The following is a 14,932-nucleotide window of genomic DNA, read 5'->3' on the forward strand; positions in this document are numbered from 1 at the left end:
CTAGCGCAGTGTCTTAAATACACTAAGTAGTTAATAAATTTATATATTGCAATCGTTAACATTATCATGTCTATAACTGATATAGGGAATTTCAGGGATGTATAAAAGCTCCCTCTACTGTCATAGACTAGCAATTTGTTTGTAATTTATAATCTTAAGAAAATTGTGAGAGCTTCAATAATTTTGCCCATAGTCACAGGAGAAGTCTATTTCATAAACAAGACTTGTACCCACACCTTTTTGGCTCCAAGAACAGCCTTCTGTCCACTACATTTCACTGCCTTTCCATAATAATGATTCACATTTAAATAGCAACTTTTGTTGCTGTTCAGTCTTTAATCCTGCCCAAGTTTTAGTGACTCCTCTTGGGATTTTCTTTACAAAGAAAAGTGGAGTAGTTTGCCATTCCTTCTCCAGCTCATTTTACAGATGAAGAAACTGAGGCAGAGTGAAGTGATTTTCCCAGGGTCACAATGTTAATAAGTATCTGAAGCCAGATTCAAATTTAGGAAGATAAGTATTCCTGATTTCAAGTCCAGCAATCTATCCACTGTGCCTCCTAATTGTCTAAAATAACACCTTAAATTTTGCAAAATGCAAATCCTAAAAAGTTTATATGAAGAAAGCTCTTTCCAAACTTGAAGGAGATATATAAATAGTTATCATTATCTGCATATTATTATTATTTGAGCCTCAAAATAATTTAGCTACTGGCATATTGTCTCATTATAATATGTCTCAATATAATATTAATAATAATATTAAAGCCAAATGTGCTGACTATTAGTTCCAGTGTGCCATACTAACATTCTATAAAACTCTAGCAAATTATCATCTTGGCATCGGAGGGAGTAGGACATAAAACAAAGATTAAAATGAAATGAGAACAGCATCCTCTTCTCCAATTATTTTTGTTTTGTTTTGTTTTTGTACCACACACATATTTTGTATTATATTTTATAATACACATCTGTACTGTCTACAGCTACTTTCCTAAATCACCTTGGTACTTGGGCTCAATATACTATGGTATTCAAAAGAGTTTGTGTTTTTTAAGCATTTTATGATATCCAAGAAATGAGGCTTTAAGAACATAATGTAAAAAGAGAAAGGAAAATGACTGCTTCGGTCAGACCCACTTTGGCTTTCTTTGCAGCCACTTCTGCGCCAGGACAAAACCTGCTGCAGAGAAAGCACCCAATGTACTTAATCACAGCTACAGAAGAAAGAGTATTGAGAAGAATGGCTGTGCTTTTTTTTTTCTCTTTGCAGTAGTAATGAATTTGGTCTAATATGCTTGTCCCTGGCACCTTGATACTACATGTTGACAGGGACTTTATAAATGTAGAATAGAAAAGAGAGAGTCTAAGAGTTGGAAAGAACATTTTCTCTCTCACTAATCACCAACAGGAGAGTCATACATACACCCATGAAAGAATGGGCTACAAAAGTAGAAACATTCTGAAAGGTCATTCCATACTTACTATCTGGCTCTGCCAAGCATGGGGTATATCTCCCTCTGGGCTTTCTTGAGCCTGTTGAGAGGCAAATGGCTCTTGTCCTTCTGGACCCTGACCGGGACTGAGGTTGAGGAAGAGGAATATTTGGGTCTGGTGCAGTATGGAATATCTATATAGAAGAAAAATAAATATAGGTTCAACGAAAATACAATCTTATAAATAAATTAAATAATTTAGATCAGTTATTAATATAATTTCATGCTCCTTAAATTCACTGTGGGGTAATGGATGTCATCCTGGACCTTGAATCAGGAAAACCTGGATTCCAAAGCTGCCTGGGATATCCCTTCTAGCTCTGCAATTTATGATGTCCCTTAACTTCAAAAGATATTTTTATCATGAGAAGCAGTATTGTGTAGTAGAAGCAACACTGATTTGGTCAGACGCTTAGGCTTTAGCCCAAGTTCCTGTGTGTGTGTTGACTATATTTTAGGCAGGTCATTTCTTCAAGCTACAATTTACTTATCCATCATTTGGGGATAATAATACTTGTACTATGACAATAAAAATTTATTTGTTACATAAGCTTTATGATATAAGTATGTCATAGAATATGTAAATGCAATCATTACATTTTTACATACATAATGAGGATAATAATACTTTTCTTTTTTCTCTCCCTCCCCCCCCCCCCCGGGGCCAGGCCGGGGTTAAGTGACTTGCCCAGGGTCACACAGCTAGGAAGTGTTGAGTGTCTGACACCAGATTTGAACTCGGGTCCTCCTGAATTCAAGGCTGGTACTCTATCCACTGCACCACCTGCTGCCCCAATAATACTTTTCTCACTGAGTTAATGGAAGATACAAATGAGGCAACATGTATAAAAGTTTGCGAACTTCAAAGTCCTTTTCAGTGTCAGTTAATATTATTATATACTAACGTCCTAGTGTACTAGTACCTTGCAAGATAGAAAAAAAAAAATTCTCTCTTGAGGCTGCCACAGGTTTCCATTTACTTTCTGAGTTCTTTGTTTTTATCTCCTAAATGTTAATTATCTATTCAAATACACACACAGAGTTATATAGATATAAATTATCTCTTTGTATGTGTATATACATAACATATGCATACATATACATCAAATATACAAGATACATATTGTGTTTATATATGCATAAACATGTGTGTATACACATATAACAATATTCTCTAGTAATTCTGGAAACTTGAACACAATTTGGTATATTTCATCCTTAAACTATAGTGATTAAATAATCCTTGCAGGGCTAGAAGGGATGAATTCTATATAATCTAAAAGGAAAAAGAAAATCTAATTCTGGGTCACTTTCTACACTCCATAAGTTTAAGAATTCTTTTGCAGAAGGCCTTTCATTTTTGTCTGTACTGTAGATGGAAACAAAGCAAGGTATACAGAGACTTTTTGTATTTGTATGTAAATGTAATAATGATTACATTTACTTATTTTATGACATACTTATATCATACTGTTGCAATGCTTATTTATTTATGCAAAAAAATAAATTTGTATTGTCATAGTGCTATTATCCCCAAATGATGGATAACTAAATTGTGGCTTGAAGAAATGACCTGACTAAAATATATTCAACACATACAAAAGCTTGGGCTAAAACCTAAGTCTGACCAATCGAGGCTGCTTCTGCTACACAATACTGCATCTCATGATAAAAAAAAACAAAACAAAACAAAACAAAAACAAAAAACCATGTAGTTATGCAAGAATATTAATAAAGCCAGTGACATTTGTATAATTTATAAGATTCATATGCATTATTTTATTTTCGTCTCACAACAACCCAGTGAGGTAAGCATCATCATCATCATCATCATCATCATCATCATCACTGCTGTCTTTTGCTTGTTTTTGTATCTGTTGTAGCACAAAGTCTGGTATATAATACACATTAAATTAATGTTTATTGATTCATGATCCTCCTCCTCCTCCTCATTCTCCATTTTATAGATGAGAAATCTAAGGTCCAGGGGAGATCAGGAACCTGCTGTGGTCAAACAGTTACACACTGCCAGTGGTTGGATCTGAACCCAGAACTTCCTGATAGCAGCTCTAGCACACTACCCCCACCCATGCTGTCTTTATATTTTGGATTACAGGATCATAGATTTAGAGAAAGAAGGTATCTTGGAGGCTACTATTTCTTTCTTTCTTTTTTTTTCCTGAGGCTGGGGTTAAGTGACTTGCCCAGGGTCACACAGATAGGAAGTGGTAAGTGTCTGAGATTAGATTTGAACTCCAGCCCTTCCTGAATTCAGGGCTGGTGCTCTATCCACTGTGCCACCCAGCTGCCCCGCCCAAGGCTACTGATTTCAATCCTTGAATTTTATATATGGGAAAACTAAGACCTAAGAACATGGAGTAAATTTCCCTAGATCAAACAGCAGAGTCAGAATTTATTCATAACAAGCCAGAAAGCAGGCAAGCCAAAGGTTATTATTCTCATCTTGCAAATAGGGAAACTTGGGTTCATAAGACTATGTGATTTCCTCAACGTCACAAAGTTAGTAAGTGGCATGAATGAAATCTGATAAGAGGGGGCCGCTAGGTGGCGCAGTGGATAGAGCACCAGCCTTAAATTCAGGAGAACCTGAGTTCAAATCTAGTCTCAGACGCTTAACACTTCCTAGCTGTGTGACCCTGGGCAAGTCACTTATCCCCAGCCTCAGTAAAAAAAAAAAAAAAAAAAAAAAATCTGATAAGAGGTCTTCAGACTTTCTAGTTGAGAAACACAGAACCCCAGAGATCATCTACTCCTACCTAAAAGAAAAAAGAAAAAAAAAAACAAACTAAACTAATTGTGACTAGCTTCCTGCTTCATACTCCACACATAGGCTCTTAGAATGGACAGGTGATACATTCTCTCTCTCTGTCTTCCTTTCTCCCCTCTTCTCTCCCCATTTTCTCCCTCCCTTTTCCTCTCCCTCTCTTCTTTCTTCCTTCCCTCTCTTCTTCTTCTTCTCTCTCTCTCTCTGTCTCTCTCTCTCTCTGTCTCTGTGTCTCTGTCTCTGTCTGTCTCTGTCTCTCTCTCTCTGTGTCCTGTGTCTCTCTGTCTCTTCCTCTCTCTCTCTCTCTCTCTCTCTCTCTCTCTCTCTCTCTCTCTCTCTCTCTCTCTCTCTCTCTCTCTCTCTCTCTCTCTCTCTCTCTCTCTCTCTCTGTCTCTCTCTCTCTCCCTTCCTCCCTCCCTCCCTCCCCCTTCCATGGAATAAAATCTTAGAAGGACATTTTAGTTGCTCTTTCATTAGAAATTGTAGGCATATATCCAAGGAGACTAATAAAAGGGATGAGAAATAAAAACAGCACAATAGTGTGACTCAGAACAAAAATGGTCTAATCTTATTCAGAAATCATTAACTATTATGGATTTATGAAGGACAATTTTATCTAAGATAGAGGAAAAAGTACATTTCCTGTTCCTACCATCATTCCTGCATCACATTCTTTAAAAAAACAAAATAATGAAAAAACATTTTTGTGGGAATTTGACAGATGCCTTAAAGATGTATGGATTGTTTTTGTTTCTTTAAAACAAGAATAACATGATAATAAAGAATGGGCAAAAATCAAAAAAGTGGAATTAAAATACTCCCCCCAAAACAGAAACTAAAATATAAATGGTACAATAACAATCAGAAAACCTTGGAAAGTAAATGAAACAGAGGAAAAGAAAAGTGATTTGGGGACATTTCTGAGGAAAGCTTAATGATAATCTCAGTAAAAGGAAGATGGAGTCTTCATATAGAAGTGATGAATACAAAACATGAGCTTCTTTTTCAAACCTCAAGGAATAAACTCATAACAAACAATTCAATAACTCAGTAAAGACAAACCTCCTTTCTCATGTAAATCTTGTCCCACCACTCATTGGTACGGGCCTCCCTTCCTATTGGTGTATTGGTGTATCAATTAAATAAATAAATTGTTGCTGGTGTATAACAACAATTTATTTATTTAATTGATATGCAGAGTACAATATGTGAAATGCCAGGTTGAATAAATCAAAAGCCAAAATTAAGGTTGCTAGGAGAAATAACAATCTCACATATACAGAGAATACTTATGACAGAAAATGAGGAATTAAGATGTCTCTTAAGAGTGAAAGAGAAATGGAAGTGGATTTCTTCAACATAGAGAAGAGCTAATCCAATTCCAATTGATTAATGATGGACAGAACCAGCTACATCCAGAAAAGGACTGGGAAATGAATGTAAACTGTTATTTTTACCTTCTGAATCCAATTCTTCCTGTGCAACAAAAAATTCGGTTCTACACACATATATTGTATCTAAATTATACTGTAATATATTTAACATATATAAGACTGCTTGCCATCTGGGGGAGGGGGTTGGGGGAGGAAGGGAAAAAATCTGAATAGAAGTAAGTGCAAGGGATAATGTTGTAAAAAATTACCCATGCATATGTACTGTCAAAAAATGTTATAATTATAAAATAAAATAAAAAAATTTAAAATTAAAAAAAAAAAAGGAAAAAAAAAAAGAGTGAAAGAGAAGAATATAATAGCTAGATTGAAGCTTAACATAAAAATATGAAGGTCTTAGCAACTGGCCCCATCACTTCTTGGCAAAAATAGAGTAAAGAAATAAAACAGTGTCAGATTTTATGTTCCTGAACTCAAAGATTACTGCAGATAGTGAGTATAGCAGTGAAAATTAAAAGATGTTTGCTCTGTGAAAGGAAAGCTGTGGTAAATCTGGACACCATGGTTTTTTGTTCTCAAAGAGGACCAAAATGATATAACTATGTTGGAGTCAAAGTACAAGGTATCCGACTGTGGTTTATCAGACCAATATGAGCTTAGAAGGCTCCACCACAGGTTGGGCACAAATCTCCATAGGAAATCTAGAGTGGAGAGGTGTGCATCTCTTGTTTCTTTTTTTGATAAGGATAAACTATGATTAGTAATCATGCAATTGATTCCAAAGTTCTTCAGAGAAAGACCTTAAGTGTACTTGAATCTCTTCTGATCACCATGCCTTCTGTCAATTCTTTTGTCTTTTAGACAAACATGTTTAGCATTTGAACAACATGGCCAGCCCATTAGAGTTGAATTTTCTGCAAAAGAGTTTGAATGACTGGCAATTTAGCTTGAGAAAGAACCTCTGGGTCTGGTATCTTATCTAGCCCTGTAATTTTCAGAATTTTCCTAAGACAATCCAAATGGGATCCTGGCATGGTGGTGGTGATCAGCACAAGGACTCTGTAGATTTTCAGTCTGTTAGGAAGTCTAATACTTCTCACATTTTCCTTCTAAGCCCTCTGAAATACTAAAGTCACTCTCAAAAATGGAGGCATGCCAGAAAATTGTTTCTATCCAGTTTTAAATTGGATGTTTTGCAACAACATGCTAAAAAGCAGAAACATCATCTTGTCAACAAAGTCTGTATAGTCAAAGCTATGCTGTTATTAGTAGCAATGAATGGCTGTGAGAATTGGACTATGAGGAAAGGTTAATGCCACAAAAATTAGTGCTCTCAAATTGTGATGCTGGAGAAAATTTCCTAAAGTCCCTTGAACAGCAAGAAAGTTAAATCAATCATACTTAAAGAAATTACTTCAGGATATTCAAGAAAGGTCAAATATTGAAGCTGAAGCTGAAATACTTTGGCCACATAATGAAAAGATGGGACTCATTAGAAAAGACCTTGATGCTGGGAAGGCAAAAGAAAAAGGAAATGACAGAGGATGAGATAGATACGTGGTATTGTAAAATCCTCGAACTAAGTTAGCTCAGCCAGACTTTGGGAGATGCTGGAGGATAGAAAGAATGTTATTGTCCATGGGAACATGAAGAGCCAGACACAACTGAACAACAAAAAGCATGGCTCTTTACAAAGGGTGGGACAGAGCTGGCTCGGGGAGAGAGAGCTCTCTGTCCAAAGTAGAGCCTTCTTTCAGTTCCCCTTCAGTACTCTTCAGGACCAGCCTCCTTCGAGACTCTTGGGTGCCAGTCTTCTTCTGGACTCTTCAAGCATCAATTTGCTTCAGGCACTTTTGGTTTCCAGCTTCAAGGGAGAAGATGGATGGTATCATCCTTATTTCTGGTTTCTAAGGAAAAAGACTCTAGAAATACATGAGAGGATCTGGCAATCTCTATCACGTCCCAATACCAACTTGTCACAGTAGAGATTTCAGGAAGTTTTAGGATTCTTTTTCTTGGTTACTTCCAAGAGGAAAGTATCTTTATATTGTCTGGGGTTTATTTTTCTATGTGTACCTTTTCTGTTTTCTTATAATTTGGATAAATGGATTTCTTTGCTATTTGCTGTATGTGTTCACTATGAAACAGGTGTTAGCTAAGGAAAGTATCAAGCCATGGATATAGTATGGGGTCTCCCTGTGCCCCAAATGACAAAGAAATCAAATGATAGCTTGAATCTGATCATATTCTCTAGGTGACTGATACTTAAGAGAGAAGATAAATAAACATCTAGTCTAGCATCACCTTTCTCTGAGGAGAACAGAGTATTGGTCCTCTGGTCCCAATATCCTTGTTCCCTTATAGTAGGATTGAAAGTCTCCCTTGGAGAAGAAAAGGGGGAAAACACTAGAGATTCTACTTTGCCTCCTTTCAAACAAGATAAGAATAGCTCTTACCACATGGGGACCCCCCAACATATTAGGAGCCCACTCTACTTCCTTTACATTCATAACAAGTTTTATAACTTCTCTGCTTGGCTCCCTGTTATCCTGATTGGCAAGTCCCCATTCATATGGTCATGGCTGTGTTTACCATCAGAAATTTTCTTACTAGTTGCCTTGAAAATAAACTTCCCAGTGGTTCCACTCATTATTCCTGGCACCTTCCAAAATAAAATCTCTTTCCCTCGCCACTGTTCCTTTATATGTGTGTCTCCTATTAAAATATAAGATTCTTGAGAATAAGTGATTATCTTTGCTTTTTTATCTGTATCCCAGAATTTAATACAGAAAATACTTTTATTTTCATTCATTTTTTTTCACTCATTTATTCCTTCATTTAAGGCACTGTGTAGACAAATACTTGATCATACCTTCTCATAGTGCTCAATCAGAATCTCAACCACAATGTTCTGGAATTTGATATTCATCATAGCAGCTACAGTTTCTTCCTGTGCCCGCATCAGAGTAGGGCCAAAGATTACTCCAAGGTTGGAGACAGTCATGAGATTCTGCTGGCTGTGCAGTGATACTCTATAAATAAAACAAAAATTCAAGATGAATAATCAAATAAATACATCAATCCATTTTTAAACTAACTATTGGAAGGCAATGAATTTATACATACACATTTTGAATTACAAGTTATTTTCCTCCAATACAGCTAGCATTCCTCTAGGCTGCCCACAGTCCCTACCACTGCACTAATCTCTTCCAGACATTGATTGGTGTGGGGTCAAAAAATGCAAAGTGATATTTTTTTTTAATCAAAGTTTTGATTCAAAACTGTTTTTTGAACTCTTACCTCACTTTATTTTAAAAACATTTTTTGTTTTTACATGTCTTTGATTTACTCTGTATTCTTCTCCCCTTTCCAGTGAGCCATGTTACAAAAAATAAATAATTAAAAAGGAAAAAAAGAGGAAGAGAAAAATTAAGTAAAACTTCTCAATTCACTGAAAAATCAGACATTATATACAATGTTCCCATAAGTGTGGACTGTTCCCCCACCTCTGCAAAGGAGTAGAGGAAGATGACTTCTTAGATCTTTTGGAGGCCATTTTTTTTAAAATATAAGACAACTGAGTATGTTGGGAGGAGGGAAAAATACCACTTTATGCTGTAAAGCCTGGGACAAATAATACCAGACTAGTCACTGTTTTGAATTTTCTGTCATTTATCCCATCTAAATGCATAATTAATCAAGAAGAGAAAATAAAGGACTTTATTCTCCCCAGCTTTTAGATCATTACATTTATGGATGCTCAATAATTCTTTCAAATAACCTAAGAATAATACAGTTTTAGAGAAATATTCCTGGTCCTATGCATCTACTTTATTGACTTTTTCCTGAGGGAGACTGGAATCCTAAATGGTATCATTTCAATTTAAGCAAGGATAAAACAGGGTTGGACAAGAAGCTATTCAACATAATTCCACATTTTGAGATGATTTGGAAACATCTAAAAGTTGTCAAGCAAATTATATTACTAATTAAGTGGTCTTACAATGTTTTGAGTCATTTTTCACCTGTGACCTCATTTGGGGTTTTCTTGGCAAAAATACTGTAGTGGTTTGCCATTTTATTCTCCAGCTCATTTTATAGATTTTTATAGATGAGGAAAACTGAGGTAAATAGTGACTTGCCCAGGGTCACACAGCTAATAAGTGTCTCAGGCTGTATTTGAATTCAGAAAGATGCACCTAGGCTCAGCACTCTATCTGTTGTACTACTTAGCTTCCCCAAGCATTTTTATAATTTATCATTAATAATCCCAATAATAATAACTAACATTTATATAGAGCTTTTGGGGATTCATCAAGCTCTTTACACTGTTTTACAGGGATCCTTTATAAACTCCAGGATTATAGAGGCTGGTTATAAATTCAGTAGAATCCTCAGAAGTTATCTAAATGCAGGATTTTGCACTTGACAAGAAAATGACATACAATTAAGGTAAAAAGCAGAAAAAGGATTTCAATATAGGTCATCTGACTCCAAAAGCAGATTTTTTCATATGTAGCACTTTTAGCTACATTAACCATTTCATCCATACTCTGGATATATGTTTACCAGTAATAGAACTCTTTTCTATTTTTAACTTGATTTTCCACAAACAGATTAATCACTTTCTGGAAAGACTCAAAATGGATTCTAGGAAGGAACAGAATGAGGACAGAGAAGGAAGAGAAGGGGGAGGAGAGAGAATGAGGAGAAAGTGAAGAGATGAGAGTATATGTGAGTGTGTGAGTGTGTAAGTGTGTACTGTGTGTGTCTAAAAGGACAAAGGGAGAATAAGGAGGAGAGGAAGAGGAAGGACATGTGTTTTCATGATCGTGAGTTACCCAAAAAGAAAATTTTCTTTAGCACTGAGGCTAAAAAACTCCTTACAACTTCTAGCAAATTGACTGGGGGCACTTGCCTAGTATCTTATATTGCCAATCAATATACATTTAAATGCATGTCTATATTCTAAAATCAATTATACTTGATATCTCCTTTTTAAAATTAATATGATCACCTGTGCTTATTCTCTTATAGAGAATAAAAAGGAATAGCTACATTTTAAATCTGGAATTTAGAATTTAAATTTGATAATATTCCTTCTATAAAATCACACTGAAATCTTCTAAGTCTTATTCTTTTATGACTCAGTTAACTAAGAAAATGGAATACAGTACTCTAATTTCAGATGTTAGTCCCCTATCTAGGAAAATAAAATTAGATCCCTTTGGTCAGAATAGGAAAGAGAAAAATTTTCCTGTATTCTTTCCGGACTCTTACAACCCTCTTACATCCAACATGGAATGAATTGGATTTACCGTGTTTCAAGTACTTAATGCTTAAGTACTGAATAGCTTTCAGTGCTCTTGGACTTCCAAAGTGAACATTTTTAATTATTTTCTTAATGAACATCTCTATAAAAAAAAGATTAAGTTGTTGGTGTTTTTTTTAATTCCCTTACAATGAAATTAAATTGACAATATCTTGAGATATTTTTTGCTGAAATCTTAGCATTTCACAGTGAAACAAAATGGTTAAAACTAATCTCACTGAGAATGAGTGAATATAAATTTGAAAATCAGCTCAAAATTCAGTCTCTTCTAAAAAAAAGAGTTGATAACTCAATGATGAATAAGAGGGAAATTTTGATAACTAATTTTGTCTTCATGAAATTCTCTTCCTATTACTGAATAGATAAATACTCAGGTAATTATACATTTTAGCTGCCTATACACCTCATTTGTACAGACACATACTAGAAAATGTGTCATACAGACACATAAATGTTTTCCTTTGGAAATATCTAAACTTGTTAGATGAAAAGAGGAAATTCATATTAGAATGCACCAATCAGCAACTAGAGCTTTGTTAAGAACAGTAAAGAAATTTTGAATCTATTTTAAGATCATTTTTATATGAAAAAACCAGCTTGTTTAAAGGGATTTTTTCTTCCCCAAGAATAGATAGAACCAGCAGATGTATGCCATATTTTCTAGTAATTTGAATTCAAAGTCTACAAATATTTGGAGTCACTACATAAACTATTCAGCAATAACCCTGTTATTTCTTTCTTTTTAAAAATATTTACAAATAAAGTAAATTTTTGAGCAGTAATTTTAAAAAATGAACTAATGTTTTTGTTGAAAAAAGATTAATGCAAATATTTACTTAAAATGTTTTTGAATCAAAGAGTTTTAGAACAAGGAAAGCTATTAGTCAGTTAATCAAAGGATTACAAATCCAGAGTTAAGATTTCTAGAGTCATTTCTAGTTTCTTAAACTGTGATTTGTGACTCTGTATGGGATATTTTAACTGAATGTGAAGGTCGTGAAATTACAATTTATTATCAGTAAATGTTTGCTTTGTATACCAATTGCATATAGCTATATATCCAAGATCACATAAAAAATTTCTCAGGCAAAAATGGGTCATAATTGAAAAACAAAAATTAAGAAGCACTGATTTAGTCCAACTTTCACTAATTCAGAAGGGAACTGATGTACATAGAGGTTTAGTGACTTGCCCAGAACAAATAAATTAGCTGTGTATAAACAATAACAGAACTAATTCTAAACTGATTTGCTATTTTTACTAACAACAAATGGGAGGGTCTTTTAAGTTTTCATTCTTTTAATGTCATGAAACCACCAAGAAGTAGACCAAGCAATCTTCACAAAAATAGTAACTCTCCTTATTTAGTTTTTAATACATAACATAACACATATCTGCACAGTTAATAAATGATGAATTAATTGTTCTGTAAGAAATGACCAACAGGATGATTTCAGAAAGGCCTGGAGAGACTTACATGAACTGATGCTGAGTGAAATGAGCAGGACCAGGAGATCATTATATAATTCAACAACAATACTATGTGATGATCAATTCTGATGGATGTGGCCCTCTTCAACAATGAGATGAACTAAATCAGTTCCAATAGAGCAGTAATGAACTGAACCAGCTATACCCAGCAAAAGAACTCTGGGAGATGATTATGAACCATTACATTGAATTCCCAATCCTTCTGAATTTGTCTGCCTCCATTTTGGATTTCCTTCACAAGCTAATTGTATAATTATTTCAAAGTCCGATTCTTTTTGTACAGCAAAATAACTGTTTGGACATTACATCTATATTGTATTTAATTTATACTCTAACATATTTAACATGTATTGGTCAACCTGCCATCCTGGGGGGGGGAAGAGGGGAAAAATTAGAACAACAGGTTTGGCAATTGTCAATGTTGCAAAATTACCCATGCATATATCTGGTAAATAAAAACTATTAAAATATAAAAAAAATGATTAATTAATAAATGAATGGTATAAAATAAATAAATATAAAAATTAAGATACTGGTGACCAAGAAAATAGATAGTACATTTTTTTCCATACAGGTAGGGCAGGTTGAAAAATAGGTGTTTTTTTCCCCCAAAAAAAGAACATTTTCTAGGTCTCATAACCAATTTTTTTTTCTTCTGAGAGGTGCAACAGTTGAGTGTCTTCAATATAAGATGCTTGACTTCTTCCTGAAGACTACCAAGGACTGGAACTCATCATCCCTTTAGGCAGCTTATTCCATTTTTAAATAGCACTAATTATTAGGAGGTTTTCCCTGATGTTAACCAAAATTTGTCTTTTTTGCAACTTTGATGCACAATCATCTGGGGGTAAAATGAAATACAACTAGTACCTTTTCTTCTGATAGTACTTCAAATATCTGAAGAGAGCTATGTGTTCCCTTTTCTCCAGACTAAAAAGGTTTAATTCCTTTATCACTCTAGTTGTCTTCCTCTGGCTATTCTCTAGCTTATCAATGCCTAGAACCAATACTTCTGATGAAACCTGACAAGAGCAGAGTAGAATGAGACCATGACCTCACCATTCTGGAAGTTATGACCTTCTTAATTCATCACAAGATCATATTAGCTTTTATGACTACTACCTAACATTGATGAGGGTAGCTGGGGAGCATAGTGGACAGAGCGCTAGGCCCAAAGTCAGGAAGACTCATCTTGAGTTAAAATCTGACCTCAGATACAAACTGTGTGACTTCCTGGGCAAATCACTTAGCCTAGTTTGTCTCACTTTTCTCATATGTAAAATGAGTTGGTGAATGGCAAACTACTCTAGGATCTTCATCAAAAAACAAAAACAAAAATAAACAAAAACAAAAACAAACGGGGCCATAGAGTCAGGTCAACTGACAACACTTGTGACTGAGCTTGCAACCCACTAAAAAATTCATTCTTTTCCATATGAACTACTTTCTACCTGTACCTTCTTCATTTTATACCTGTGATAGTATGTTTTGTTTTGTTTTTTAATTCAAGTATTGAACTTCTTATATTCAATCCAATTTTCTAGCCTGTCAAGATCCTTTTGGATCCTATCATTTACTTATTTAGCTATTTCTCCTACTTTTTTGTTATTTGTATGCTAAAATAATATAATATTTATGCATTTATCCAAGGTACTGATAAAAATATGAAATAGCATGGGGCCAACCACACAACCCAGTGGAGAACTCTGGTCAATTTTCTCATAGAATAATAATATTCTATAACATTTATATACCATCACTTATTTAATTATTCCCTAACTAATGGGCAGGGAGATTATTTTTAATGTAATTATTTCTCAATAGTGTTGCAGAGACTAGGTATTGACCAACACCTAACATCTTATATCAAGACAAAATTGAAATGGGTTCATGATTTAGAAATGAGAGACCAAAGAATAACCTACCTCTCATATCTGTGGAGAAGGAAAGATAGTCAAAGGATAGCCAAAGAAAAACTAGAGAATATTATGAAATGCAAAATGGATAATTTTGATTATATTATAGACAAGATTAGAAGAGAAGCAGAAAACTAAGAAAATTTCTATATCAAAGGGATCTGATAAAGGTCTCATTTTGAAAATATATAGAGAATTGACTGAAATTCATAAGAATATAAACCATTCTCCAATTGATAAATGGCCAAAGGATATGAACAGAAAATTTTCAGATGAAGAAATTAAAGCCACTTCTAGTCACATGAAAAAATGCTCTAAATCACTACTGATTAGAGAAATGAAAATTAAGACAATTTTGAGGTAGTATTATACACCTCTTAGATTGATTCAACCATTCTGGAGAGCAATCTGGACTATCTGAGCTCAAAGGGCTATCAAACTGTGCATACTCTTTGATAACAGAAGTGACTCTATTGGGTCTGTATCCCAAAGAGATCATAAAAAGAGAAAGGGACCCAT

At 34.5% G+C, this 14,932-nt stretch overlaps 1 protein-coding gene across 1 annotated transcript in view; it reads right to left on the bottom strand.

Annotated features, from left to right (window-relative positions):
• The window catches only part of ARHGAP42 (Rho GTPase activating protein 42), a 369,352-nt gene that overhangs the window by 28,056 nt on the left and 326,364 nt on the right, over positions 1-14,932 (bottom strand). The window contains exons 18-19 of the mRNA XM_074304443.1: positions 8,544-8,703; positions 1,485-1,629 (exon numbers count right to left, since the gene is read on the bottom strand). Of these exons, the coding sequence (XP_074160544.1) occupies positions 1,485-1,629; positions 8,544-8,703 (305 nt within the window). The remainder of the gene's footprint in view (positions 1-1,484; positions 1,630-8,543; positions 8,704-14,932) is intronic.

The sequence above is a fragment of the Sminthopsis crassicaudata genome, chromosome 3 (assembly GCF_048593235.1).
Source record: "Sminthopsis crassicaudata isolate SCR6 chromosome 3, ASM4859323v1, whole genome shotgun sequence".
In the NCBI taxonomy this organism is placed as follows: Eukaryota; Metazoa; Chordata; class Mammalia; order Dasyuromorphia; family Dasyuridae; genus Sminthopsis; species Sminthopsis crassicaudata.